Here is a 23,340-nt window from a genome sequence, read left to right as displayed (position 1 = left end):
GTTAAGGACAAATATTAAATTGCCCTGGGCAAACAGGGACATATGGACTGATATTCTAAGAAAACCTCATGTGATAGGAAATCCCATAGAGTTTTTAGGGGAAAGGATCCTTTGGTCAATGGAGCTATACACTGTCATGTATCAATAGAGTGCTCTCAAGTCACAGAGAGGAAGAGATTGGAGTTGAAGCCCGGTCAGGAAGATGATTGAAACATCTTCAACTAAAAAGGCTGGACAGTTGGGGCTGGGTGTAGTCAAATATAGGGTGCCTAGTAAAACAGTTGTTGCAAGAGAGTAAAAGCACGACAGAGGTGGCAGACTGGTGGTCTATGACCTAGTTCTACTCTAAAGGTGTGTTTTTTGTTTGGCCCTGGAATGTTTTTTAAAATTGGGAGAGCTCATCTAAAACTCTACATTTCCGGCTTCCCTTGAAAAAAAATCAGAAGATCTAACAACATAAACGGGCCCAAATGTTCATACAGCAAGTCTGTTGTTGTTGAATAGCAGCTGCAACATTTAGACAGGACGCGTGCCTTCCAGTTCAGTACAGTCCTCTGTAAAGGGCTGTAGTGGCCAGGGAGGTGGGGGATGTGGGACCTCAGGAAGTGACTATTTACCATTCTGTATGAAAGCATTTCAGTGTTTTAATAACTGATATGGTCACATCTATTCACACTGGCAGAACATGGTGGTGAGGGATGGAGTTTAGGGAGGATGGTAACATGGCTCCTCTGAAAGAAAAGTGTGAACAGAAGAGTGAAGGGCAAAGTATGATTGGTCTTCATTGTTAGGCCAAGGAGGTTGCCCTGACTGGATTTCATAAGAGGAGGAGAGAACAGGTGAGAACAGGTAACTAACATACGAAGTTCCAGATACCTGCATATATGTTATCCTTTCAAAACCTCTGTATGACACAGATGAGGAAGTCGAGGTCCAAGGAAGCTAAATGATCTATCTTAGGTCCCAAAGCTCTTAAGTGGTTGAAGTGGGATTTGAACCAAGGTTTGTTTTTCTCTACAGACTGTGTGTTAGGAAGGAGAAAATAACACTTGTCCTGTGACAGCCTAATAGTCATATATCATGGGCATCCCATGGCCAAAGAGTTCATGTCAGTGGGAAGACATTAGCCAAGAGGAATCCCATACTTGTAATAACCTCTCGGTAATGGGTATTGTTTGGATTGGTGGTTGGGGGTGGGGAGGGACTCGAGAGTACTAGTATTTGCCTGAATGGTTATTTTTATGGTTATTTTTTAGCTATTTTAGAGGCTCTTTCAATGTTCTGCAGGATTATAATACCCATGAACACATTTTGATTAGATGAGAGAGTCTCAGAAGAGTCTACAGTTAATGACCTCTTTGAGTTCTACCAGATTTTTGAATTACTGAATCACTGGAACCACATGCTTGTCTCCCTTGTTCTCACTTACCAAAAGACAGTGACCTACTAAGTTAGCCCTGTGCCCCCTAGATCCATTTCAGCTCAACTCTAACTTCTAAAACATTCTAGATAAGTACCAGGACCATTGGCTCCAGATGGAAAGTGTCCCTCTCTAAGGCTCCTATCATACTAGTAATTTTCAATCAAAAATATTTGTTGAATGCTTGCTGACTTTACATAAAAATAAATAATAATCAAATCTACTTATTCATTCAAAGAGATTAAACTTGGGATGTATATGTGCAGAGTGTGGGTGTAGAGTCAATATATAAGCAACTAAATATAAGAGCACTGAAAAAAGTGCTCTACTTAGGGTTGCCAGATTTGTGGAAAACATAGGATGGCCAATTAAATCTGCACTTAGTATAAATAAATTTTTAGTATAAATATGTCTCAAATATTGCATGGGGCCTCTATTCTATTTGGTGACCAGTTTAAAGAGAATTTTAATCCAAGTGCTGAGGAAAGAGCATTGCTATGCATGCTCTTCATTGAGATGTGGGGAGACTGGGGAAAGCTTCTGAGAAGGGGTGGTCTTTGCCCTAGACTCAGTGTCTGTCCAGCTCCATAGTGACAAGCCAAGTTCTGTCTGGAGGATGTCATAATATTGTACTCCTGGAATTTCCATTGGATGAAAATATTCATGAGCTACCACTTATAACATTGAATAGATTGTTCCTCTTGAGAATTATTTCTTTTTTTTTATTTTTTTTTTTACAATTTATTTATTTTTGAGACAGAGAGAGACAGAGCATGAACGGGGGAGGGGCAGAGAGAGAGGGAGACACAGAATCAGAAGCAGGCTCCAGGCTCTGAGTCATCAGCCCACACACAGCCTGACGTGGGGCTCAAACTCACGGACCGTGAGATCGTGACCTGAGCTGAAGTCGGACGCTCAACCGACTGAGCCACCCAGGCGCCCCATCTTGAGAATTATTTCTATGGATTATGATAGAGCTGCCTATGATGTATTAAATTATCAAATGATGTCAAATTTCACAAAACAAAGTATTACATATGTGCATACTATTTTTAAAAATCTATTTATGAGAAAAGTAAGAAATACTATATATTTGAATTATAAAACATAATTTGTTACCTCTGATGTCATCCATATATCAAAACCATCATTTTCATCCAGAACATCGGGCACAACAGGAATCAAAGATACAAAGCGAGCAATGAGGTCCTAGAATAATATTAACTAACATTTATTAAGTGCATACTATATGCCCATCACCGGGCATAGTATTTTACATGCATGACCATCACATTTAGTGTATCCCATAAGCCCATGAAGCACATACTATTATTATTTTTGTTTTACAGAAGAGGAAAAAAAAATCATAGCATGCTAGGATAACTTGCCCAGGGTCACACAGCTAACACAGTGCATGGAATCTCTGGGAACAAGCCCAAGTTAGCCTGACTCCAGAGGATGCCCATTAACCACTATGCTTCACTGTAATAAATTCTAGAAAATTTAAACATTATATATATTACCTATATACTTTAAATTACAACTGTTAAAAATTTTTTTAAAAATATATTGAAGAATAGCAAAACTGATTTGCTTTTAGGTTCCAAATCTATTAGAATTATTTTTATTAATACAAGCTTGTTACAAGTTATTGGAGCAGGAAGATGTTGGTACAGCTTGCTTTCTCAAACAACAGAAGTTACACTGTGGATTGTTCCCCCTACTGGGCTAGAGACAAGGACTCGGACTAAAATAGGAAAGTAGAAAGGGATACAAATAAATAATGAGTAACACAGAAAGTTTACTGACATTTTCATTGATTTATAATAGCCATCATTTATGCACCAATGACCTCCTACATTGGTCATGTTTTTGACTTCATGATTCATAGTCCTTCATAAGCAAAGTTGCTAGGAGTTATATTTAAAAACAAAACAAAACAAAACAAAACAAAACAAAACAAAACAAAACAAAACAAAACAAAAAAGGATTGGGGCAGCTGGGAGGCTCAGTTGGTTGAGCATCTGACTCTTGACTTCAGCTCAGGTCATGATCCCAGGGTCATGGGATCAAGTTCCACGTTGGGCTCCACACTAAGCACGGAGCCTGCTTAAGATTCTCTTTCTCTCTCTCTCTTTCTCTCACTCCCTGACCCTTTCCCCTGCTCTCTTTCTCTCTCACTCTGTCTAAAATAAAAAACAAACAAACAAAAGACCTGCAAAGATGGTTTTTGATATAAATCTAGAGCATTATTATCTCTTTGGACTTTGGGTGTCAGAAAACATGGGCAGAAAGAAACTCATGATGGAAAGGCAGAGCATAGCAAAAAGCAACCTAAGTTAGGATATTTTATTGCATCCTAGAGTGCAGCTAAGGGAGCCTTATAGTGGAAAAATAATACAAATATTCTGAGGTGAGCCAACTGACTCAATCAAACCTGAATAAACAAAAGGTATAAGTGATTTTTTGTGGATGCCTTTTAAGCAAAGCTTATTTTTTTTGCCTCAAAGAGGAGACTTATAGCTCTGATTTCATATTTTCCTTTCTTAAAGTGGTAGGAGTTTTTGAGTCCATAGTGAATAAATCTTCATTTTATATGAACTTCAATTTTGAGTATGTTTCTCTTGTCAGCTGGTAAATAGATATGCATAAAGGAAAAGTCACATAGGATGGGGTAGGAGGTGTTATGATGGCAGTTTACAGAGAAAAATATAACATAGTTTCTTCATTCCCATGTAACAATGAGAAGCAACCCTTTGAGAAGCCATTTGTAGGACACAACTCCTTTAGAAACATAACTTTAAAAAAAATGTTTATTGATTTATTTTGAGAGAGAGAGAGAGCGAGCATGAGCGGGGAAGGAGCAGAAAGAGAGAGAATCCCAAGCAGGCTCTGCACTGGCAGTGCAGAGCCTGAGGCGGACCTTGAACTCACAAAATTGTGAGCTCATGATCTGCTGAAACCAAGAGTTGGGTGCTCAACCGACTGAGCCACCCAGGCGCCCCCAGACACATAACTTAATTTTGCCTGAAGTCAAAGGAATTTTTCTGTGTCATTTTCCAAAGTTTGGTAGAAACACTACAAAGCTAGTGTGATCACATGAACTGGTGTAGCAACAGTGACTCTCTAGTCCAAGGGGGTAGAAATGAAGGAGATCAGGAAGAAATATTTTCTCCCATCTGGGGCTCAAGAGGACATACTGTAACACAGATGGTTTCTCTCTCAGGAAACTGTTTTTGAAAACAAAACAATTTTAGTAAGAAAGTTATGCTCAAAGTTAATATAAAAAATAAACAAATTAAAATAAATATAGAGTAACAAAATGTTCTAAAATTTACTATGGTGATGGTTGCACAACTTTGTGAATACACTAAAAACCACTGAACTGTATACCTTAGATGGGTGAATGATATGTAATGTGAATTATATATCAATAAAGCTACTAAAATACATATCTTACAAGTGTTGCATTAGAATCATGAAGAAATATATCCAGGAGTTGCTGAGGTGGGTTTAATGCCTTGATATATCTTGTTACTAAGATCTGTATCCCTTCACCATTAAAGACAGTAGCTGTGACTCTTCGGTTGGGAAACATCGCCTGACAACTTTTTTTAAAAATCTGTGCTCTCTTGAAAACATCTGTTTGATCTGAAAACTAGAATCAAGTTCAAAATATTTCAATATTATTCCATATTGTTCCCACAGGAAAATACCAAGAACCAATGTTCATTTTTATCCACTTTGAAATTATTACTAGCTTTTAAAACAAGTTTATACTTCTTTAATAGTACCTATAAAAACAATTCAGTGCAAAACCTACCTTGTCTAGTTCTGGATTACAGGTGACATATGATATTTGAGGTTCAATGGTAGCAAAAATATTTAAGAAGGTAGATTCTTTAAAATTCTGCCCATTATAATCTTCTTTAGGAGATGCATGAGTCTTACTCCAAGTATACCCAAGCAAAACTGGTGGAGTATTTACCTGAAATGTTCCACTAATCTGAAAGAATATATCAATATAATAGATTCTTCATGACAAAAATACACATCAGTCAAATACAGTACAGCTTGTCCCAGTCTTCTCCCAAAGAGGAAACAGACTTGCATGGGTACGCACATGCGGGTTCTACCAGTATGTACCTGCACAAGGATGATCAGGTTCCCCATGGTGATCTATTCACACACACCCTCCACACCCTGGGTCCCTGTCTAACATGCACTATGTGGACAGGGCAGATGTAGAAAAGGGATGAAGCAAGGATGCAAGTTGCCCTAACAGAGTGATAGAAGTTCTTAGAAGATCTAATTCAGGCTCAGAGAAGATGCTAAAAGACCATGTTACACTGGGTACATTTTATATTGGGTCTAGAAAGAGAAGAAAAAATGCAGCAGCAGGAAAGACAACCCACAGGTCCACAGGAGGAGGAATCTTGTGTGTGTGTGTGTGTGTGTGTGTGTGCGCATGTGCAGAGGTAGGAGCTGATTTACAATAATAATAACTAATAGTAATAGCTAATAGTTACTGAACACTTACTATGTGCAAGGCACTATGCTAAGTGCTTGATGTAGATCATATCACTCAATGAAGTAAATACTCCTCTAATCTCCCACTTTGCAGATAAAGAGACTGAGGCTTACAGAATTTGAGTAATTCGTGCAAACTCACACAGCTAATGAGGTCTGCCCACTTTTGAAGCCCACATTCTTAACTACTTCTCTATCCTGGAGTCCAGCCTGAGACTGAGAGATACTCGGAGATTTACAGATGTAGGAAGCCCTGTACCCCAACAACTTAAATCTCTATTGCTCTTTCTTTGCAGTCCGGATACTTGCAACATGCTCCCTCATGACATCCCTCGTGATAACATATTATGCAGGCATTTCTACTCTCTTCCCTAATGTCTATTCTCTTCTCCTTTCTCACCAACAGTTTCAGGTGGCAATATGACAGGCACATAGTGGCCAAGTCACATAAATGTAAGAAGGCTGCCAGGGTTTTCTGAGAAAGCGCACTGCCCCTTCTTGCTTCACCCTGCTCTCATCTGCAACATGAATACGAGGCTGGAGGAGCACTGAATAATTTGCAATTATGAGGATGACAGCCACATGATATGTAATGTGATATTCTTGAGCTGCTGCACTGTCATCTAGATTTCTTTTTAGGTGAGATAAATAGACCCCTTATATCACTCATTGTTAGGTTTTCTGTGGCAAATGGCTGAATGCAATTCTAATAATACACACATAGTTCCTTCTGAGTCAAATGCCCTCTTTTGTTTGACAACCATTTTTAAGGACTTGATTCAAAAGTTATCTCTTTGGTAAATACTTTTCTGACCTTTCCTTCTCCTTCTCATACCCCTCTTGTTCACCCCTGGCCCCTGTGAATACCTCCACTTCTCCAAACCAGTAAGAGTAAGGTACTCCCTACTGTATGTTCTCATAGTATCTGTCTTGTGCCCCTATCAAAGCACTATAGCATTAGTTTTCTTCTATAGACGGCGAGCTCCTTGAGGTACAAAATTCATTTCTGAAACTTCTATGGATGGCATAGCTCTATAACTAACTAACAAAGCCCCAAAGAGAGTCTAGGCTGGGTTTTTTCTATTTTTCTGGTCATGTAGGCATATTTGTGCTACACAACTCAACAGGAGAGCCCTGTGGGGATATCACAGAGACAGGTGCTAATCATCAGTCTCACCATTATCAATAAGCAATGCTGAGGAGCTGAAACTCCTAGAACCCAGTCACAAAGCAACACCATGAATCATTTATCATTAATCAAAGAACATTTGTGAATCTGATCCTAAAAAACTATTATATGCAAGTGTTAATGTTATTTCAAGACCTAAGGCTAGCTGTGTTATTTTTTTGTTTGTTCATTTATTTATTTTGAGAGAGAAAGCACATGTGTGCATATGAGCAGGGGAGGGGCAGAGAGAGAGGGAGGGAATCCCAAGCAGGCTCCATGCTGTCAGCCCAGAGCCCGACGTGGGACTTGATCCCATGATCCATGAATCATGACCTGAGTGGAAATCAAGAGTCAGACGCTTAACTGACTGAGCCACCCAGGCACCCCTAGATGTATTATTCTTTATCATCAAACACTCTAAACATATAAGAAATAAATTTGTGGGTGTCTCCTTTTCTAGAGACAGCTAGAATATTTAAATACTCCAACACCCCAGGGGCACTCAAAAACAGGGTTGCTTTGACCTACCAACCTGGTAATCACAGAATCTAATTCATGATAACAGTAAGTTTCTACTAGCCAAGGTAAAAACTTAGAATAGTTAGCAAATACTCATTTTCTATTACCTCAGATTGTTGCAGAAGAGCAGAGAAAGGGAAGACAATGGACCCGAGCCAATTCTTTCTTATATGTGAATAACTACTGCAGCTCTTGCAATAGGGATCCTGTTAATAGAGATAATTTTTGTTACTTACTTTAATCACATGGTGAATAATTTCACAAACTTCACATAAGTATAAAAAATCATTTTTTATTCTTAAAAAGAAACCAGAGTAAACAGAAAGAATATTTTTCTTTCTTTTTAATTTCTTTAATACTTTTTTTTTTCAACGTTTATTTATTTTTGGGACAGAGAGAGACAGAGCATGAACGGGGGAGGGGCAGAGAGAGAGGGAGACACAGAATCGGAAACAGGCTCCAGGCTCTGAGCCATCAGCCCAGAGCCCGACGCCGGGCTCGAACTCACGGACCTCGAGATCGTGACCTGGCTGAAGTCGGATGCTTAACCGACTGCGCCACCCAGGCGCCCCATCTTTTTAATTTCTTTAAAAGACACTTGACGGGGCGCCTGGGTGGCGCAGTCGGTTAAGCGTCCGACTTCAGCCAGGTCACGATCTTGCGGTCCGCGAGTTTGAGCCCCACGTCAGGCTCTGGGCTGATGGCTCAGAGCCTGGAGCCTGTTTCTGATTCTGTGTCTCCCTCTCTCTGCCCCTCCCCCGTTCATGCTCTGTCTCTCTCTGTCCCAAAAATAAATAAACATTGAAAAAAAAAATTAAAAAAAAAAAAAAAGACACTTGACTATTTAAAGCAAAATAATGACCCACTGTGGAGTTTATGGCCTATGTACAGCTATTTACATTATTGTAGTAGATATGCTCAGTGCAGCAAACTTTGAAAATACACTAAAGAATATAGAGAAAAGAATAAAAATTACTTTAACTCAACCCCCAAGACATCACAACCACTAACAACATTTTAAGATGTTAAATTGTAGTGAAAATATGTTGAAATGATGAGGACACATTCAGAGGAGAATAGCATCATAGATTGTAGATCAGGGAGAAAAGCAGGCTTAGAGTAGAAGTTTGATGGTTGATAGAACATGATAAAAAACAAGCAGGTTTTGCTGACATGACTAAGTTAATTTAAGTGCATGGTACCAATTAGGAAAAGGTAACCCCCAAGGCTACCTCAACTTAAGCCCTTAAGACCATGCAATTCAGTTTTCTCTGATTTACTTAGTAGTCTTCTGAGCCCAGTTCAGTTTTTTTTCTTCCTCCCTCCCTCCCTCTCTCTCTTCCTTCTTTCCTTCCTTCCTCCCTTTCCTTTTTTCTTTCTTTTGTTTATTAGCCCCATTCAGTTTCTAAGAAAGGTTTCTATATTGAGAAGTGATTGCACTGATAGACCAACTCTGACTGCTTGGAATGTTATATTTCTTATGCTATTGAGAGATTGTTTATTTTTCCCAAGGTCCTGATCGGCTTTATCATGGGAATTTTAGATTTGCAAGACTGGTAAGATTGGTTTGATTTCCCTTTTTTTCTATCCTCACTTTGGCCTTGGATAGAGCCTACCTTACACTTCTAGGAACTTATCATTAAAGAAGTAAACAGGCCATCCTGTTAAAGTAAAAAAGAGACCATCCATTTGTGTGCAAAGAGAAATTAATCATTTTGGTCTGTTTAGAATATTATGATTGATTCTAGGCATGCTTAAGCCCCATCATGGTGCAAATTGGGAGAAGGAAATTGTGATAGTTAATTTTACATGCAAACTTGACTGAACTAAGGGATGCCCACATATGTAAAACACTTTCTCTGGGTGTGTCTGTGAGGGTGTTACTGAAGAGATTTGCACTTGAATCAATAGACTGAGTAAAAATCAGCCCTCACCAATGTGGGCAGAAATCATCCAAACCTCTGAGGACCTGAATAGAACAAAAAGGTGGAGGAAGGGCAAATTCTCTCTTTCTTTTTGAATTGGGACATCCATCTTCTCCTGCTCTCAGACATTGGAGCTCCCGGTTCTCAAGGGCTTCAGACTCTGGAACTTACACCAGCAGTCTCTCAGTCCTCAGGCCTTTGCACTCAAACTGAATTATAGCACTTGCTTTTCTGGCTCTCCAGCTTGCAGATGGCATATTGTGGCATATCTCAGCTTCCATAATCCCATGAGCCAAAAATAAATCTCCTATATCTATATCTATCTCATATATATGATATATCTATATCTATATATCATGTATATCTCTATCTATCTATCCTATTGATTCTGTTTCTCTGGAGAATACTGACTAATACAAAGAAAATTAAAGGGGGAGAGGGGACATATACCATGTATGTGGGATTGGAAAGATCAGTATTATAAAGGTGTCAGTTCTAATTAAATCGATCTATGTATTCAATCCATCCTAATAAAAATACTAGCAGGTTTTGTCTTGTTTTTGGAAAGCAATAAACTGATTTTAATACTTATATGGAAATACAAAGGGCTAAGAATAGCCAAAGCAATCTTGAGGAAGAAAAACAAAGCTGAAAAACTTAGATTTCTGGATATCGAAATTTATGACAAAGCTTTAGTAATTAAGACAGTGTGGTATCAATGCAAGGATACATATTAGACTAATAGAACAGAACAGAGTCCAGAAATAAACCCACATTTATACAGTCACCAGATTCATAACAAAGGGTGACTTTGTAATGCAGTGGGGGAAGGGATGATCTTTTCCATAAATGGTGGTGGGTCAACTGAATATACTTATGGGGAAAAAAATAATCCTGAACCTCTACCTCACAGACACATAAAAATCAATTCTGGTTGGATTTTAAATCTAAATGTGAAAGGTAAAACGATTAAACTTTTAGAAGCAAAAACAAGATAATATCTTCATGATCTAAAGTGGGCAATATTTCTTAAAGAGGACCAAAAAAGTACCACCACTGCATTGCAGTACATTAAATCAAGATTTTCTGTTCATCAAAAGACACATTAAAAAAGTAAAAAAGTAAAAAAGACAAGCCAGTGTGGGAAAAATACTTGTATATCTGACAAAGTACTCATATCCAGATTATACACAGAACTGTTAAAAATCAATGAAAAAAATGGGCAAAATACTTGAACACACCTTTCACAAAACACACATTTCACATCAAAATGGCCAATAAACATAGAAAAAAGTGCTCAATTTCATGAGTTATCATGAAAATGAGACTTAAAACCGTAAGGTGATATGGCTGCTTTCATCAGTGTGTTTGAAATGAAAAAATCAGACAATGCTAGGTAATGACAAGGATACGATCAACCAGAACTCTCATAAACTGGTGGTGGGAAGTGTGAATTGACACAACCCTTCTGAAAATGGCTTGGCATTAAACAACTAGAGCTGGGCATATGCACAGTCCGAGAGATAGCAATTTTACTCTTAACTATATATCCATCAGAAATGCAGATGTCCCCAAGACATGTACAATTATATTTATATCAGTGTTAAATATAAGAGCCAACAACTAGAAAGAAACAAATTATCTATCAATAGTAGAATGCATAAAAAAGTTAAGGTACATTCCTACAACAATACACCATACAGCAATGAGAATCAATGAGCATCATTACAGATGACTTCCACAAACACAGTGTAGAGAGAAATAAATCACTCACAGATGGATGCATAATGTATGATTTCAATCATACAAGATTCAAAAATAAGCGATACCTAATCTATACTGTTAGAAGCTAAGATAGTTACTCGTGGGGAGGAATGAATGTGGATAGAGCACAAAAGAGGCTTCTAGGGTTATACTAGCAATATTTGGTTTCATGATCTGAAGCACTGACATTTTTACTTTCTTAGCCTTTTGTCTCCACTATTTATTTCCCCTTGGATATAAAGCAAAATGTTTGCCAGAATAAGCTTGTCAATACAAATTTAATTAAGAAATCCTAGGTTGAGTCTCTTGCCTCTGAATAATTCAAACTTACCTGAAGTGGTTTGTAAACTCTAGAAAAAGCATGTAATTAAAATTAAACCTCAAAAATAAAAAGTTCTAAAGAGTTATGTTTTTCAACAATCATAGTTCTGATTATTAAAAATTACAAAAGCACTTTGACTACAATACAATAAAACTAGAATTTGAAATCAAAAGTTACATTAGTCATTTGAAAATATATAAAAACATATTATTAAATAAGTAGTAGGTCAAGAGAAAATAATACTACATAGAAAATAACAAAAAATAAAAATAACCTAATATGAAAGACGTGGTCTAAGATACTCTAGAGATAAATTCATGGTCTTAAAATATTTCCATTCCTATGAGAGAGAGATTGGTTCCAAATTTGTCTTAGAAAGAGCCCAGCTCTTTCATCCCCAGTGCTAAAAATAGGCCACATTTCTATGAGACTTCCAAGTCCTCAGCTTCCTGCTAACAAGTTAACTAATGAAGGGGGAACCCACAGGAAGTAAGAAATAGTTGATAGCAGGAAGAAAAAATACACAAGGACAAGAGGAAAACTGAAGCATGGGAAGAAACTGTTTTCTAAAAAACAGTGGTTGATGATACACCAACACCTTCTTTCAGCGGGGTAGTCATCCTGGGGCTCAGCCTAGGTGGGGTCTTTTATGAGAAAAAGGAATGTTTTGGCCTGTAGTTACCTTGTAACCCAGTGCATGAGAGGAAGGCAAGAACATAGGCCAGGCCCTTTCCTTTCCTAAATAGCAGGCTCATGTTGTCACATATGTCCTGATACTTAAAGCATATGGATTTCATTCAATAACAACACAAAGCACTTACAAGAATTTAACTATGAATCAAATATTATTCAATTCCAGTCAAACCAGATAATTCACTTCTGAGAGAGAAAGTCTGTGAGGCATTTTTTGGGTTTCCCAAGTTCTACCCATTATCAGTTTATTTTTTTATTTTTATTTTTATTTTTTTGAGGGAGAGAGAGAGAATGAGCATGTGAGCACATGTGTGGGGGAGGGGCAGAAGGAGAGGGAAAGAGAGAATCTTAAGCATGCTTCACACCCAACATGGAACCCTACTCGGGGCTTGATCTCCCAACCATGAGATCAAGACCTGAGCTGAAATCAAGAGTCAGACACTTAACTGACTGAGCCACCCAAGCTCTCCTTTTTTTTTCTTTCATTATCAGTTTAATCAGAAAACTACTCAGTTTAACTCCTTGGAGAACAGCCATCACCAAATTACTGTTCAATATTTTACCTTTTATGAAGCATTTATGGAGAATTGATAGAAACTATTTTAATAAGAATGTGTGTCCCATCTCCTGGAAAACTGAATTGGAACACATTGACATTATGTTTCTTAGTTCTTATAGAAGACTCATTCCTAAACCATACTTGAAGGTCTAGTTCAACTTCTCTCCCTCTGAGCCCCAGTCCCTAGATAGAACTAATTGCTCCTTCAACAGCACGGCCATAGAATTTGATGAGCATTTATAATAAAGCGTTTAATCAGAGTCCCAAGAGAGGAGGTATAATGGATATGCATCTTTATACTTCTGGTGCCAAGTTTAGTAGGAAGGAAGCTAATATTTATTTGAGAGATTACACTAAGCATTGTTAGGAGCTTTTGCGTATCTATGATGAAGACATTCAGTAATTTAAAAAATCTGATTGACTAGAACTGGGTTTTAGTTCTGTGAATAATTTTGGTGTCTTTTGCCGAAGTGGTATGTTTTCTTTGATCAGGCAGTGAGAAATACAGAATGCATTTTCTTTTCGTTTCAATTTTCTTGGCTCCCAGAAAGCTCACATTTAAATGTAATGTTAAACTGCAGAAACCTATTTCTCCTGAAATCTTGGTATATTTACCCCCTCCACCTCCTCTATGTGGTTTATGATCTCTGATATTTTTTAACTGACTTGTCACATGTCTGATTTTATTTCAAGTTGCCCCAAGTTCTTTTTAGAAAATGTTGGAAAAAGACATTGCATCTAAAAGCAAATTTACAAAGATGTTACTAGGGTTTATTCAGTCTGACCTTAAAATTAGTTCACCATTGATTGTTATAATTATTCTAAATTACCTGTTTTTCAATAATCATTTCATCAAAAATGTTGATATATATATTATCTTTTATTTTAGATAAGCTTGAGAAGCTATAATCATGTCCTGGTGAGCTGTAAATAAAAAAAAACATATAAATTGCTTAACTTGTTTTATAAGAGCATTATTAATAAAGAACCATGTAATTACCTGTTTTCTTTTCTTTTACAAAGTGTAGGCTAAGAAAAAGCTATGTGTTTTGCAGATGACTGTTATCTTCCTTTAAGCCAGTATGTGCTTTGTAATTTATCCTGTACCTCTCTTTTTTTTTTTTTTTTTTTAAATTTTTTTTTTCAACGTTTATTTATTTTTGGGACAGAGAGAGACAGAGCATGAACGGGGGAGGGGCAGAGAGAGAGGGAGACACAGAATCGGAAACAGGCTCCAGGCTCCGAGCCATCAGCCCAGAGCCTGATGCGGGGCTCGAACTCCCGGACCGCGAGATCGTGACCTGGCTGAAGTCAGACGCTTAACCGACTGCGCCACCCAGGCGCCCCTATCCTGTACCTCTCTTGAGGTAATTTGCATTAAAAGTGTTTCAATGTCAAGCAGGAAGACTTTTACTACAGCAATCCATTGCAAACAAATTATCCAAAGTATGGTGCATTAAGATTGTCCAAATAGGGGCGCCTGGGTGGCTCAGTCGGTTAAGCGGCCGACTTCGGCTCAGGTCATGATCTCGCGGTCCGTGAGTTCGAGCCCCGCGTTGGGCTCTGTGCCGACTGCTCAGAGCCTGGAGCCTGTTTCAGATTCTGTGTCTCCCTCTCTCTCTGACCCTCCCCCGTTCATGCTCTGTCTCTCTCTGTCTCAAAAATAAATAAACGTTAAAAAAAAAATTAAAAAAAAAAAAGATTGTCTAAATATCTTAAATTCTGCTGTCTTCTGCTAGTTCCCACATACAGTTAAACTGCTCTTTTGCTGTCAGCTAAAAAATACGACTGCTTAACCATAAAGCTTTTTTTCTTTCCTGCATTTATTTTCTTCAACTAGAAACTGGGACAGAGGAATGCATTTGCAAGCTGTCTGTTGATGGTTTACTTGACTAGATACATTTCTGGAGGTAGTGAAAGGAGAGTGTGGTATACCACAAGCAATGAACTTTCTTCACTCTTAGCTCCAGCCTGTGCATGGAATCTTGACCATGATCAAACTTCTAACAGCTCAGAGAAGTTAAATAACTTGCTTGAGAAAATACCACCAGCAAATGACAGAGCTCCTACCTGAACTCATTTCACTATACCAACTGCCACCGATAATATTATTGAAGCTTGTTGCTAAGGAAGCAACTATTTCAAAGGATCTCTGACAGTTTCTGTACCTTTCTGAGACCTACAGTCAGTGACAATTGCAAAATGTAAGTTGAGATTACAGAACAGTTTGAAGTTTCCTTATATTTTTAAGTGATAAGCGGACTTCCCTACCCTACTCCTCCAGAGTTCCTTTTCATGTTGCAAAGACTTATGAGGCCATGAATACTTACAGCACTACGCTAGTAGGAGAAATGATAACTGTCATCCTCAAACATTTTTGAGTGTGTCAACTTAGCACGTTCCTTCAATCACTCAAGTCCTGCATTGTCCTGCATTTTGTATTCTACTCAAAACTTACTCAAATTTCACAATTTCTCCTTCACAGTAGAGCTCACAAGGCTAATAACTATCTACTATGTATTTATTATTACTATCTATCCCATTTGCATGTGGTCTTTATTCACTAAAATGTCCTGTGGAGAAGGGAACAGAGCTCTGGTATGTCATGGAACGAAAAGTGGGTAACTGAATGGTTGTGCCTTAGCTGAATCCTCTGATCTACTTGGTTGTTCTCTAAATGTGTTCCTGGCTTATCTCGCTGCTGTAACTGCAAATACTCTGCAGCCTTCTTCTCTTCAGTTCACTTGTAAGTTTATTTATCTTACAATTTTGTGTTCTCCTAAATCCTTTTATTTAATACAGTGACACCATCAAAGAACCATGCCAATAGTCAGGAACCACATGATCTGTAGAACTTGAGGGAGATGAACAAGATTGGCAGAAGGGGGAAAGGGAACCAGGACAAGAGAAAGGAGTTTGATAATGGATGTAGTTGCCAGTTCTCTATATTACTTTCACCCCAGTGAGAGCTAAAGATACATAGGAAGTGACAACTGAAAATTGCTTATTGAGTTTAGAGAACAATTTTAAGTTCTATGTTTCAAATTTGTCTTGATCAATGTACCTTATTTCCAATAACAAAAGTCTATTTACATAGATACAGCATCAAACATAAATCTTGAGAAAGACGAACAAAGCTGAAGGCATCCAACATCGTGATTTCAAAATACGTTACAAACTACAGTAATCAAAATATTATGGTACTGGCATTGAGACAGACATACAGACCAATGGAATGGAGAGCCCAGATATAAATCCCCGCATCTATATTGGGTCAACCGATCTTTGACAAGGATGTCAAGAATACACAACGTGGAAAGAATAGTCTCTTCAACAAATGGTATCAATAAAACTATCAACATGCGAAAATAGTCAATTGGACCCTTGTTTTATACCACACACAAAAATCAATTCAAAATGGATTAAAGACTTAAAATTAAAGACTTAAAACTGTAAAGCTCGTAGAAGAAAACACAAGAGAAAAGCTTCATGGCATATGTTGTGGCAATGATTTCATTTCATAGATATGACGCCAAAGCACGGGCAATAAAAACAAAAATAATCAAATGGAAATATATCAAAATGTAAATCTTCATCACAGCAAAGGAAACAATCATCGAAGTGAAAAGGCAATGTATGGCATGAGAGAAAATATTTATAAACCTTATGTATTATAAAGGGTTAATCTCCAAAACATATGAGGGACTTATACAACTCAATAATAAATTAATAATCCAATTTTAAAATATGCTGAAAATTGAGTAGACATTTTCCAAAGAAGATCTACAATGACCAACAAGTATATGAAAAAGTGCTCAGGGCGCCTGGTTGGCTCGGTCACTAGAGCATGCACTCTTTGCCTCGGGGTTATAAATTCAAGCCCCAAGCTGGGTGTAGAGATTACTTAAAAAATAAAATAAAATAAAATCTTTAAAAAAAAAAAGCTCAGGGCGCCTGGGTGGCGCAGTCGGTTAAGCGTCCGGCTTCAGCCAGGTCACGATCTCGCGGTCCGTGAGTTCGAGCCCCGCGTCGGGCTCTGGGCTGATGGCTCAGAGCCTGGAGCCTGTTTCCGATTCTGTGTCTCCCTCTCTGTCTGCCCCTCCCCCGCTCATGCTCTGTCTCTCTCTGTCCCAAAAATAAATAAACGTTGAAAAAATAAATAAATAAAATAAAATTATTAAAAAAAAAAAGCTCAATAATTGTTAACCAATAATAAAATGCTCACTAATAATCAGGGAAATTCAAATCAAAACAGCAATGAGATACCACCTCACACCTGGACAAATTTTTTGGCTTTGTTTTTAACAAAAAAGGAAAGATGACAAGTGTTAGTAAAGATGTGGAAAGCTGGAATCCTTGCACGCTGCCAGTAGGAACGCAAAACAATGCAGCTGCTATGGAAAACAGTATGGAGGTTCTTCAAAAAAATTAAAAACAGATTTGCCATCTGATCTAGCAATCCCATTTCTGGGCATCTATCCAAAAGATCTGAATCAGGATCTCAAAGAGATGTTAGCACTCTTATGTTTATTGTAGCGCAGACAATAGTCAAGATACGAAAATATCCTAAATGTCTGTTGACAGATGAATGGATAAAGCTAATGTGCTACACACACAATGAAATAAATACTATTCACCCTTATAAAATAAGGAAATTCTGCAATATGTGACAACATGGATGAACCTTGAGGACCTTATGCTAACTAAAATAAACCAATAAACCAGTCACCAAAAGACAAGTACTGAATAATTCCACTTATCTGAGACATCTAAAACAGTCAACTTCAAAAAATCAAAGAGTGGAATGTTAGTTGCCAGGGCCTGGGAGAGGCAAATGGGGAGTTACTAATCAATAGGCATTAAGTTTCAGTTAAGCAAGACGAGTAAGTTCTAAAGATCTGCTGTGCAACATTGTACCTACAGCCAACAGTAATATACTACACACTTTAAAGGTTAACGGGGTAGGATTCATGTGAAGTGTTATTTCTACATTAAAAAAAAATTAGTAGACCTTGAGTAAAGCAAATTACCTTTTGTAGTGCTGACTCATGTGATTGTGGGGTATGCAAGTCCAAAATCTGCAGGGTAGACCAGCAGGCTGGAGGCCCAGGGAAGAGTTGCAGTTTGAGTCTCCCTAGGGGGAGGTAAGTCTTTTTCCTGTTAAGCCTTCAACTGATTGGATAAGGCCTACCCATAGTTAATGCAATGACATTCTGGGAAAGGGAAAAAGCTATGGAGGCAGTAAAAATGTCAGTGGTTGCTAGAGGTCCCAGGGGAAGGATGAAGGGATGAATAGATGAAACAGAGAATATTTTTAGGGCAGTAACACAATGCTGTATGATATTATAGTGGTGGGTTCATGTCCTTATACATTTGCCAAAACCCATAAAATGCACAACATGAGAGTGAACTCTCAAGTAATGGTTGATAATGATGTGTCAACATTGGTTCACGGATCGTAACAAACATACCACACTGATGCTGAGGGAAGCTGTATGTGTGTGTATTGTGGGAAGGGTGTATATGAGAACTCTCTGCACTTTCTACTCAAGTTTACTGTGAGCCTAAAACTGCTCTAAAAAGTAGTCTATTGATTTTTTTAAAATGGGGAAAAAATTCAATCTCATTAGAAAACAGGGAATGTAATTTAAACCACAATGATAATATCATTTTAGATCTATCATATTGGAAAACATAATTTTAAAAGTACAAAATATTATTGAAGATACGACACACAATAGAACTTTTGTATATTGCTATTGGGAGTGTATATTGGTACAGTCACTACAAAACAGTTTGGTATTATCTAGTAAAGCTGAAGCTGAATTCAACTATAACCTAGCAATTCTACTCCTGGACATATATCCTAGAGCAGAGGCTCTCAAAATATCTCCTCACTAAGTAGCATCAGTAACACCTGGGAACTTGTTGGAAATGGAATCATCAAGACCTACCCCAGACCTACTGAATTAGAAGCTATGAAGGTGGGGCCCAGCAATGGTTTAAGAAGCATACAGGTGATTCTAAGGCACAAAAACGTTTGAGCACTACTGTCTTAAAAAGAAACTGTTGCACGTGTGCTCCAGAAGACAAGTACAAGAATGTTCAGAGCAACATTACTTGCAATAGAAAAAGCCTAAAACAAGAAAAATGTGTATCACCAGGAAAAAGTAGAAAAAATTATGGCATTTTAGTCCAGTAGGATACTATCTAGAAATGAAAATAAAAGAAGGAAGGAAAGAAAAGAGGAAGAAGGGAGAAGAGGTAACAAAGAACGAAAGAAAATAGAAGGGAGGAAGGAGGAGAGAGGAAAGCTATGAGTATGAACACAGATGAATCTCTCAAAATAACTGAGAGCAAATAAACAAGATTGCAAAAGACGATTCAATTTATATAAACATCCACAAGTAAATAATACATAGTTAGGGATAAATATTAATGATATAAAATCATAAAGAGAGGGAATGTTAACACAGATTAGTGGTTGTTACCTCCAGGGGGAAGGAGAGGGAATACGATGAGGTCCTGGCCTTCAAAGGTAATGGTCATATTCTATTTAAGCTGGATGGCCAATACATGGGTATTCATACTATCATTTTTCCTCAGAACTTACATTTGCATATATATTCATGCCTATCTAAGAAATATTTCATAATTTAAAAGCTTAAAAAATAAATCATATCTCAATCATTATTTTCGATAAATGGCGTAAGAAAACAATTTTGTTATTGCTCGTTTTTAGAAGCTGAAGAGAAATAGATTCCAACCTACATAAAATCTACTTTAATTTCTTCGTTCCAGCATGGATGAGATCCACTTGCAGTACTGGTTCGGTATACAGTGTGTTGAAAGGAAACTTCCACGAAAGGGTATATAGTACCCTGAAACACATAATAAACACTGACTAGATTTTTGAAATATTTTATAAAGCTGGTAAGAGGGAGAAGGCTAGGACATTACTTGGTTACTGACTGACAACTGGATGGCTTACTTTTTCCAGGTTTTCAAACAGCCAGTAGTGGTTCATTCATTTAATAAATATTTATTGGTCCTATTCAATATCAGGTACTTTTCTAGGATCAAAACATAAATGGAACTTACCTTTAAGGATTGTATAGCCTGTCAGGGGAAGTTAAACAGGTAAACAAATAAAATTGCAATGAAATGTGAAAAATAAAAGAAATATATTCAAGGTAGAATAGTTACTCAGGAAGGCCAATGATTAATTTTCTGGGGTAAGGAAAAGGAGAGCTTCACAGAGAAAACATGTTTGAGCTCTGAAATGTTAAGTAGGAAGTTTCATGTGGCCAATAACATGGAGCTGTGTGGAGGCCATTCCAGGTAAAGGAAAGGGCAAGAGACCTTCTAGAAGTAGAAGTATGATATGATATGATATGATATGATATGATATGATATGATATGATATGATACTGTCGTGGGGTGGAGAGTGATGTGGCTGATTTGTAGGTAAGGGCCAGATCATCACAGATTTTTGCAGGTATTCTAAAGGAGCTTGTACCTTATTCTGTAGGCCCTGAGAGCAGGGGAGCATGGAATGAATTGGTTAGGATTACATTTTATAAAGAGCACGTTCATTGTGTTATAGAAAGTCAACTGGAAGCTCAAGACGCTAGAGATGGAGAGGCCAGATAGCAGCCAGTCACAATTCAGGGCAAACATAATCAAAATTGAACTTTATAGAAGTGTTATTAAATACTTACCTCATTTAAGATCTCATCTGAAGATACTGATTTGACTGTTTCCTTATGTCTGAGGTGAGATACGGATGATATCAAATAAGTGGGCAGATCCAAGGCTCTTCAGGAAAAATGAGTTAGAGGTAAACACTTTAAGTAATTTTAACATTAGTGTTGGTGGGAATCAGTAGCGTTTTGCCTATGTTCATGGAGATAAAGAATTCAGTTACCCTGGATCTGAAAATTTGCTTTGTATCTTCTTATCATAGGTGGTTAGAGCTAAACATTTGATAATCACTATTCTGGAAGACTGGCTCCTAAGTGCGGAACTATGTATTGGATCCAGTTTGTGATAAGTTTTTAATGGACTTTGCAAAGGAGAAAAATAAGGTAAGCGATACATGGAGATTATATCCTTCCTGTTTTAGGTATTATAATATTCTGTCTTTTACAAATTGATGACTACAGAAAATGGTGGTGATTTTATGATGTCCTTATTTCATAAAAGTTAGCCTTTGAAATGTGCATTTGTTTTGAGAACATCAGTTCTATTGGATAAATAAGGATGTAGTTTATAAAACATAGGAAAAACTTTTGAGAGGTTTTATAAATTAGGTTTTATAGATAATCTATAGATTAGTACCTAGTAAGCAAAATATTTTTTCACATGTAGAAATCATGGGATGTGGTTAACATAAGACAAAAAGAGCACATAGGTGTTAAACATAGGAAGGGATACTTAATATTCCTGAGATACCTGGGTTCTAAATATCCATAATATACGATTCATACATGAGACTAAATATATAAGACACTCAATATTCAGGATACACTAAATATACATGAGCATTTAATATTCATGATGCCTTAATGTGGCCACTAAATGGCAATGTCTATTCTGGCCCCACATATCCTTGGCTCAAGAAACATAAATAAAACACAGAGAGTGCCTGCAGAAGAGTTGGGTAAGATCTGATTTTTGCAGAGGTCAACCCAAATGACAAGTCTCAGACAGAGCCTACTTTCAATACTAAGAGGGGCCAGTGGCAGAGAACAGTGCACTTGGCAAGAGCAGCATCACAAGTTTCCACAACAGGGAATAGGGACAAAGGTATTTATTTGATATGTCACCCCAAAATACACATGCTGAAGTTACTTTGTGCATCTCAAACTTCTGAAAACTCTTAAGACATGGCAATGACAGTATGACTATCCAAATGAAGACTTCAGCTTTCATTCCATTTCTGTATATGGAGCATTAATAAAGTGCAGAGTTTTACACATAGGACAGTTTGGAAATTATATTTAAGACAGAGCTTTTGCAACTGTAAAAACTGGTGCACACTGTCTTACCTATTAACTGTTGTGTTTCTGGTAGGAATATTGTAAGCCCGCAGTATTCTAACAAGAATCTTAATATCTCCATCACAGATAGTCTGTGCAGCCACCTTTCTCCTTTCTTTCCTCTGAGGCTTTAACTTTCTTTGTCGTTCAACAAGCTTACAAACTGCATATGTCAACTGGCTAAAGAGTAAAAAAGTGATCATCCGCATATACACAAGATTACTTTGTTTTAAAAGACATCAATTTTTAAAGTTAACTATTGTAAATAAGGCCATTATTCTGAACCCATATGTTCTCCATTGTGGAGCGGATACAGAGTTGTCTTAAACCGAAGGAAAGAAGCTTTTTTGGAGCATAGAAGAGATGCTAGGCTCACTGTCATGTTATGAGAAAATGTGATTGCTCCATGCCCTTTGGGTACATGGCCCAAGAAGAGACAAGTAGAGGTAATTCCACAAAACATGATGTTCTTTCAGAATATTATTCATTTTTCAGGAATTGCTCTCTTGAAAGTGGTTAGACACTCAACTTTTCTGCATGGCTTTGAGACAGGAGTTAGTTACACAGGCTGCCAACACAAATCCATGGAATTATAGTTTTATGGCCACACGCATTTCCCCCCCCCGCCCCCAAAAAAAGAAAATAAAATACAATAGATTTCTGCATCCAAACCAATTTAAAGCCTTATTAGTAACATTAGGAATCTGCATGTGGCCCCAGGGAGGGTTCCCAGAAACATGGCATGCATAGTACCGGTCCCACCGCTAAGTTTCAGAGACAGAATGATATAAGAATTGAGTTCAGCCAAAGGCTCCCCCAACTGCTGTCTGTGGATCGCAGCACCATGTATGGTTGAGGATTCAGTTTTGAAAGGGGGAGATTGTAGGCTTAATGTGTGGTGCTGCCAGCAGTGACTTTTCCAGTAGCGGTTCCAGGACAGGAAAATCTTAGGACAAAACGAATTTGGGACAAAGGTATTTCTTTTCTTTTTCTTTCTCGCCTAAAAACGCTCAATAAGGAGAGGGTTAAAAACTGAAATACTACCGGGGCACCTGGGTGCCTCAGTCAGCTAAAGCGTCCAATTACGGCTCAGGTCATGGTCTCATGGCTGTTGGGTTCAAGCCCCACAACGGGCTCTGTGCTGACACCTCAGAGCCTAGAGCCCCCTTCAGATTCTGTGTGTGTGTGTCTCTCTCTGCCCCTCCCCGGCTTGTGCTTTCTCTTAAAAAATGAACATTAAAAAATTAAAATGCTATGCAACTGAAAATACATATCATATAGATATGTCCAAAGTGCAATTTTAAATAACCAAAAAAAAAACCCTAATAAAAAAATAACAAAATGGGGCGCCTGGGTGGCTCAGCTGGTTAAGCATCCAACTTTGGCTCAGGTCATGATC

At 37.8% G+C, this 23,340-nt stretch overlaps 1 protein-coding gene across 3 annotated transcripts in view; it reads right to left on the bottom strand.

The window, feature by feature from the left end:
* CC2D2B (coiled-coil and C2 domain containing 2B) overlaps positions 1–23,340 on the bottom strand; it is a 102,729-nt gene that overhangs the window by 13,784 nt on the left and 65,605 nt on the right. For all 3 annotated transcript variants that reach the window (XM_043597095.1, XM_043597096.1, XM_043597097.1), the window contains 8 exons: positions 21,951–22,121; positions 20,622–20,718; positions 19,672–19,781; positions 13,731–13,824; positions 7,745–7,843; positions 5,244–5,426; positions 4,881–5,078; positions 2,540–2,629 (listed from right to left, as the gene is read on the bottom strand). In XM_043597095.1, coding sequence (XP_043453030.1) covers positions 2,540–2,629; positions 4,881–5,078; positions 5,244–5,426; positions 7,745–7,843; positions 13,731–13,824; positions 19,672–19,781; positions 20,622–20,718; positions 21,951–22,121 — 1,042 coding nt within the window. The remainder of the gene's footprint in view (positions 1–2,539; positions 2,630–4,880; positions 5,079–5,243; positions 5,427–7,744; positions 7,844–13,730; positions 13,825–19,671; positions 19,782–20,621; positions 20,719–21,950; positions 22,122–23,340) is intronic.

The sequence above is a fragment of the Prionailurus bengalensis genome, chromosome D2 (assembly GCF_016509475.1).
Source record: "Prionailurus bengalensis isolate Pbe53 chromosome D2, Fcat_Pben_1.1_paternal_pri, whole genome shotgun sequence".
Classification (NCBI taxonomy): Eukaryota; Metazoa; Chordata; class Mammalia; order Carnivora; family Felidae; genus Prionailurus; species Prionailurus bengalensis.
Note: the sequence above shows the minus strand (reverse complement) of the source record. Positions and strands in the feature narration are given on the sequence as shown.